At 38.3% G+C, this 7,500-nt stretch overlaps 1 protein-coding gene across 3 annotated transcripts in view; it reads left to right on the top strand.

The window, feature by feature from the left end:
* MYO1B (myosin IB) overlaps window positions 1–5,848 on the top strand; it is a 172,366-nt gene extending 166,518 nt beyond the window's left edge. For all 3 annotated transcript variants that reach the window (XM_075179930.1, XM_075179931.1, XM_075179932.1), the window contains one exon: window positions 3,079–5,848. In XM_075179930.1, the coding sequence (XP_075036031.1) occupies window positions 3,079–3,202 (124 nt within the window). In that variant the 3' untranslated portion in view covers window positions 3,203–5,848. The remainder of the gene's footprint in view (window positions 1–3,078) is intronic.
* Window positions 5,849–7,500: the final 1,652 nt, after the last annotated feature.

Here is a 7,500-nt window from a genome sequence, read left to right on the forward strand (position 1 = left end):
TAAAGTAGTAAACACCTTCATGTTGCAGATCATGAAATAATTTTTTGTTTAGATTAAATATTATTCTTATTATTCTTTTTACTTATATTTTATGGCAATCCACTTGCAGCTGATTCTGACAGTCTTATGTTTAGTCTCTCTCCTCACCATCTCGTATGTAATTTAAATTAATGCTAAAAATAAAGCGAGAAAAAGCAGTGTGTTAATGTGAGCAGCTCCTTTGGAATTCTAATGATGCCAGTTACCTGATTTAATAGAGTCAAAAAGTAAAGCATTGTTAATTTAAATGGGGGAAGTGGTCTTTTTAATCTAATCACTAATAATATTTTATCAGCAAAAATAGAGTCTCTTAAGTTTTCGAAAATGCATCATCTGTTATATCTTATACAAAGCTCAGCTATGGGTGGTGTAATGCGTTATTGCCAAGGGTTCAGAGTTAGACCAAGACTAGTGTTATCTTTGATCCTGACATCTGGATGCCCGATGGCTTCTTTGGATCAACGCACCTGCTGTACAAACTGCAAAGAGTTTGTGAAAGTACAAAATATATTAATTTAAAAAGGAAACTTTAAAGACAAATCTTTTTTTTTTTTTAGTGGTCGTTTCATTATTTATACTTAGGATTTCTGTTTCTGATTTTCAGTGTTTATTTTTTGGGGAAACGCAGTGTTTATTATTCTTGGGGATGTTTTGTAACCTGTTTTAATTAAATATTGCATACAAAATTGGAAACTCCATAACATTTGATTTTTATTTATTTTTTGTCTTGTTTTTATTTTAAACACGTCTTGTTACAAAAGACTATCGAAGTCTTATTAAAGATGATCAATGTTTCTCAGCACTATAGGAGGGTAAAGAGGAAAGGGTCCCAGGTGAGAAGAGAGGGGTAGATGTCCTGGGACAGGGTCCCTGAGGAGTGTGTCATAGGGTCCCAAGAGAGAAGGGAGGGTGTCGGGGAACAAAATCCCAGGGCAAAGGGTTCCCGGGAACAGAGTCCTAGGTGACACAGAAGAGGGAACAATGAGTGGGGAGAGAGTTTTAGGGGGGAGTGTGCCACTTTTCTACCTTCAGTGTCATTTTCTCCTTTATTTCTTAGTCAGTGTGTCTCCCTGGTTGTGTCTTCAGCCTCTCTCTTTGGGTGTCTGTGTATCTCTATTTATCATTCTTCTCCTCTTTCTCCTTCTTTTTTTTTTTTTTTTTTTTTTGTAACTTTTCTTTCTCTCTTTTTCCTCCAGTTTCACTTTTTCTCTTTTTCCTCCTCTCGCTTTGCCCTAAAACTGAAAAACGTAATTCCTTATTATATTCTTACTAATAAGGAAATAGGCTAACTCCACATATAACAATCTTTTATAACACAGGGAAGTAGAACCAAGTCATATGCACCAGAGTACTGGTTTGTCACTGGTAATCGGCAAGTAACTTTTAACAGTACTTAGCCAGTTGCAGGTATTTTTTGGTATCTGTGTAAAGTAACAAATAAAGGAGGTACTTCATTAAGGAAGGATTAATCTATTAAAAGTTAGCTATATGCAGATCTAGCCTTTGATCAATAGGAAAATGTTTCATAGACGTAAAAGCAAAAATGATATCCAAATGTATATGCAAAATTATCAGTTGTGTGTGTGATCTTTCTTTCATACAGTGGTGCATTAAACACATTTCTTGTGCACCTCCGTAAAAAAAACTAGACCATATGTGAGCCAAGTTAAATTTTAGTCCAATAATATCCTGTGAGCTCTGCACAGATTTCTAAGTATTGCAGTTCTGCTTCTGATATAATATGCACAGAGACTTGTGCAGGACTACAACTCCCATATTTCCAATCCTCTAAAAATGACATTTAGCCTCTTTCAGATCTGAGGAGCAGGGGTGGGCTGGCCCGGGGGGCAGGGGGCAGCGGTCCCCCGGGCCGCTCAGTCAGACCGCTATTAGGGCCGGGGGGTAGGCCGTCCGGCCGCCCCCCCCGGATGCAATTTACCACCTTTTCACCGGCGGCTGCGTCAGCGCACAGGCGGCCGCATCCCGTTTCATGTGATGCGGTCGCCTGTGTGGCCCCCGGGCTAACCTCTCCCAGCCCGCGCATGAGCATGGGCGATTTTGAGTCTGTTCAAGGCACAATTCGGTTATTTATGAGATTAACCCAGTGGTTCCCAAACTTTTTCAGTTTGCGGCACCCTTAGAGTCTCCAAATTTTTTCAAGGCACCCCTCCAAAATAATTACTGAGCAGTCCTGTTTTAGAAGTAGTTGGGTCAAAAAATTGTAATAAGTATTTAGGTCACGACAGAAATACTTATTTAGTTGTATGCAAAAATGCCCCTCTGCATCCAGGCACACTGCCCCCTCTGCATCCAGGCACACTGCCCCCTCTGCATCCAGGCACACTGCCCCCTCTGCATCCAGGCACACTGCCCCCTCTGCATCCAGGCACACTGCCCCCTCTGCATCCAGGCACACTGCCCCCTCTGCATCCAGGCACACTGTCCCCTCTGCATCCAGGCACACTGCCCCCTCTGCATCCAGGCACACTGCCCCCTCTGCATCCAGGCACACTGCCCCCTGTCAGGCTGTCCCCCTCCTCTGTCCGTCCCCCTCCTCTGCCCTCTGTCCGTCCCCCTCCTCTGCCACGATCCCTCTCACTCTGCCCCGCGCCAAGCGCCAGCCACAGAAAGAAGAAAGAAAACAGGAACTTACCAATCCGCCGGGCTTGCCCGCGGCACCCAAGTGACAGCGCCGCGGCACCCCTGGGAGCCGCGGCGCACAGTTTGGGAACCGCCGGATTAACCTGATTCAGAAAAACTCATCTCTAATTTTAATCCCACATCCATTGCAGTTTATCTGTCATTTTCTCAAAGAAGGATAGCACATGAGCAGTTATTGTAGTTCATAGAGGATTACAATTGTCACATGCACAAAAATCAATAGTGCTAAACCATCTGATTGTTTTACAATTCCTACTTTTATGCTGCTTCATCATTGTCAAGTGAGCTACAGCCATTGACGCGGAATGTAATATTATTAATTACTGTGTTTAATACTATTTAGTGGACACTACAGAAGTTTGTTTTTTTTCCTCACAGGTTCTTAGTACAGTTCAAGCAAGACAAAGTCTGCGTGAAGTTCATCCAAGCAACCCAGAAGAATGGTAACATCCCCACCTGCAAGCGGAAAAATAATCGCCTTCTGGAGGTGGCTGTGCCGTAATGGCACAGATTTTAACAAAAGGACTAGTTCAATTGTAACAGTGCAATTTTTAGCGAGGGGGATTTTCTTTCTTTTTTTTTTTTTTTTTTTTTTTTCTTTTTCTTTTTGGATCGTGCCAAAGGCAGAGGATGGTAATGATGTGCCTTTAGTTTAAAGATCCAACAATCCTAAAAAAACAATTTAGGCTTTTACATAATTATTCTTTTATGCAGCTGTTTAACTCGTACAGTTAATTCAAATGAAAATGATTCTTAACAAATGAATTCAATCCATAGATAACTGATATCAGAAATTAGTTATTGCCATACTGCATTTAAGCAACATCATCCACTATCTTTCAGTTTGGTCCCTTTAAATTTCTCAGTGTACTTTCTAAATATCATGGGATGTACATGTATTCGGTTACTATGCACAATATTATAAAACATCTCCCAGATATGAATGTCACGATAGCATGTATATGGATTCTGCTGATTGAAGAAAAGCATAAGCATAACCTAATGGTTGTTTAGGTGAAGAATTATTACCCTCAATCATTAATATTCTACCTGTAAAAAAAGAAACAAAAAACTTTAAAATATTTCTTAACTGGCCTTTCAATATAATTTTAGTCTATTTTTTTATATAATGTAGACCTATTGTATTAAGCAAAAAAAACATTTTTATTTTCCTTTGTATAATGTGCCACAAAACCAGAAAATTGACCAGTAAATTACCTGCCAATGCCATTTGCTTTTTAATCTGAAGTAGAACCTTCCCTTAGTGGATAGAGTGGAAAGTAATATAGTCAGTATTTGCCAATTCAGAAGATGCCTTAACTACCTATAGATTTTTGTTAGTGTTTTGTCATTGCATCTTGCTATTCTACATTGCTACATAGCAGCCTGTGATATTTTATGTAAAAAAAAGATAAGTTGGGTTTGTTTACATACTATGATGGAGGGTAGATGTAATGTTTATTATTAAACCATGCTGAATATCAGCTGGGATTGGTAACCTCACGTGGCTGCGCTAGTAGTGTCACAGCAGGGAGTGTATGTACTGAATGTTCTCACAATTAGTGATGTGTGAACTGAATACATTTACACACCTAGAGATAATTATTACAGAAGCAACCACTGCAGTTTATTTTACAGTGGTGTTTGATTTATCAGTGTATATGTTGTGAAAGTTGCCATTATTTCCTCACTATTTTGAAAGGCCCACTTTGCCACCAAAGTCATGCCCACTTTTCAAATTCTACAGCAGGTTAAAACACTACACACCATGAGATACACTAATTATATTTTTAGTAATTTTTGTATAGCAGATCTACCAAAATTTTAAAGTGCAAAATTGGGGATCCACACAAATCTTGCCCAACAAAGCACACATTTGCTTGAGGTCTCGCCTCATTTCTGATAAACTCCATCCCCTTTGCGGGCCACAAATTGGGTTGGTCCTCCCATAATTGGGACTACTGGCATGTATGCTACAGTTTCTCTACTGTCAGTAGTATTCTTGTTTGAATAGATCAATATGCAGCCAGACTGAGGGGACCCATAGCAACAGTTACAACATTGAACTCAATACACATTTTTAGTAATGCACACTTTGTAAGTTGTCAAATATAGCAACAAATTTCCACCTATGTATATATTTATTTTTACTAGTTTTATTCAAATGAAAACTGATTCAATTTTGGTGCAAAAAGAAAACAAACTTTGATATTGTCACACATACTTAGTTTTGTATGAACATCAATATAAACCATCTGCACTACAATCCCTCTACCATAGTTACTAATCCTCTTGTTCCTGACTCCTTTGTGGCCATTCACTACAGAATTCACATAAAAATGCCTGTTTGACAGATTCTTTTAATTCAAATTCTATCTCTGCCCTTATTCTTCAAGTCCACCACAAAGCTGGACAGCCCAGAGCTGGAACAATGCAGTGTTGCATAAACATGTGTTCTTTTAAATGAGTTTGTGCAATGTAAGAACCCTACCTCTCAAATATTAATTACAAAGGGCCTTATGTCAATATTTTGATTACGTGTGGAAGTGATGGCAATTGCAGCTAGGGCCTCACATGAATTATTATTCATAGGATGACATCAATAACCCCCAAGGATTTGGCATATGAAACAATACCATACAAGTCAGGACTGTACATTAACATTTGATTTTAATATTTTGTCATTGTAATATTTAAGTTAATCAGATATTAATCAGAAGGGAATAGTCTGCTTGTGTATTGTGACATTTCCTACACAATGTGCAATAGTCATTCACTTTGGTATTATTTATTTCACAATACTGTGTAATGAAATACTTGTGTAAGTACATTGCAGTTATGGACAGATAATTGGTGTTGATTGTCAATGTGTGTGAAATACATTACTAGGAGCGGTCTCCAGTTTCCTTTTGGGTGGAGACTAAATGGTACAGAGAAGAAATTCTGATATTCATTTTTGTTATTCCATTGTACTATTTCTATGGTACGCTGCTGTCTTAACTGTTTGTATCCCCATTTATATTTTATTGATCATGTACCTATTGTAAGCTGCACAGAAAAGGTTATCTGATCTAGATCTGCATTATAAAGCATTCTCTGTAATTTACTGCAATTAATCTTTTATAAAACTCAGACATGACATGAAAAACTTTGGGATTTTGTCTTTTATTCTCCAGTAAGATTCATACTTGTCCTTTAAAACTGTTTTCTTTTCTTAATTACTGTTCACTTTATAATAGTATCAAAAATGCCTATAAAATCTAATTTGCCTGTCCTGAGTTCCAAACATCCTATGTTCCAGTCTGCCAGGCTTATGGGGGTCATGAACTGTGGAAAGAGTGAAAATGTAGGGGTTACCAGCATGTTTCGATAAAGCAATGTCAGTACAACAGAGCAATTGGAGTCTCCATACAGAGGGCACTCTGGAAACTGGAAAACTGTCTTCCCTAACCTGTTAAATTTACAATGTCGGGGTTTGTTGGCGAGTCATTTCCATACACCAGTGACCCTAAATGTACTTTTTTTTTATTGAAAGCCCGGGATAAATGCTCTTGTGCCCCAAGTGCAACAAAAGGTGCAAAAACCAAGAAGTGCACAAGGATGCCGAAAACTTCAGGCCCTCTGAATAGGAAGACTCTCTATATCCCTGATCTGGGAGCCATAAGGCCCCTTAGGAGGCAAGGGTTTTCAAACACAGTCCTAAAGTAAAATTACTACACAAATCAGAACCAATCACTAAGCCCACTAATTTTCTACTTTTACAATATACCAACAACAACCATTAAGTCTAGGGTTTTATATTATAAAATGAGCCAAAACGCCATACACTGGAAATGAAAAATAGAAGGTGTCATGTATTCTATGTAATACAAAAATATTTTTTGAGGCACTGCCTTTACATTGCACATTGCTCCAGGTCTGCAGACGCGGTTGTGTGATAATTCTTCTGTAAGCTGGGCAAGGACTCCATAATTAAGTCTCTTTCCCCTCCTTCCTGAGCAGTGTTCATAAACAATGAAATCAAGGTGTTGTATGCAATGGATGGAGAATCCTTCCATTACTTTTCCAGCATGCAGACATACTTTCTGATGTACTAACGTACTGTTTTATTCTGCATACTTTTTTTTTTTTTTTGTACCTGACAGTAGTGTGATGCTCACTTTGTGTGGCCCTTGGGTGTGTGTGCTAAAAGCAATATCAATGCCCCTTTAAGCTGCTATAAAGATGTATCTCTTTGGGAGGCCATAAACAAAGCCAATGTTAAGTTTCTAGTTTGGGAAGCTTAAGTTTACAGCAGTGGGATAATAATTGAGTGAAGTGGTATAGCCAAGGAAAATGCACAATCATTGTAATAAAGAACTGTTACGTAAGAACATCTACTGTATTTGTGCTTGCTGAGCAGGAATAACACATGTAAAGGAGATCACTGAGGCATAGCATTTTCTATGTTTTTACACATTATCTGTTGATTTAAGGTTTGTATAAAATTCAGACTGAAAGTAGAGGTGATAAACTTATCCAACCACTCTTGAACATTTAAAAACAAATTACATGATCTCCTGGGTAATGTTTATGAAAGAGACGTAGTCAGTATCTATACTTGGAAGCCTAAGGCAGGTACAACTGGTAATATTAGCATTGCATGTAATACAATCATTGCAAATAGAAATAAAAAGGCTGTTATGTTCCTTTAGGCTACACCTTTCTCTCCGTCCGTTTGTAAGGTTTGCTCATAGAAATAAGAAGGCTATTTGCACTTGGAGAATTAAAATCTATCAATCAATTTATGTTTAATCTACA

This window comes from Mixophyes fleayi, chromosome 7 (assembly GCF_038048845.1).
Source record: "Mixophyes fleayi isolate aMixFle1 chromosome 7, aMixFle1.hap1, whole genome shotgun sequence".
Taxonomy (NCBI): Eukaryota; Metazoa; Chordata; class Amphibia; order Anura; family Limnodynastidae; genus Mixophyes; species Mixophyes fleayi.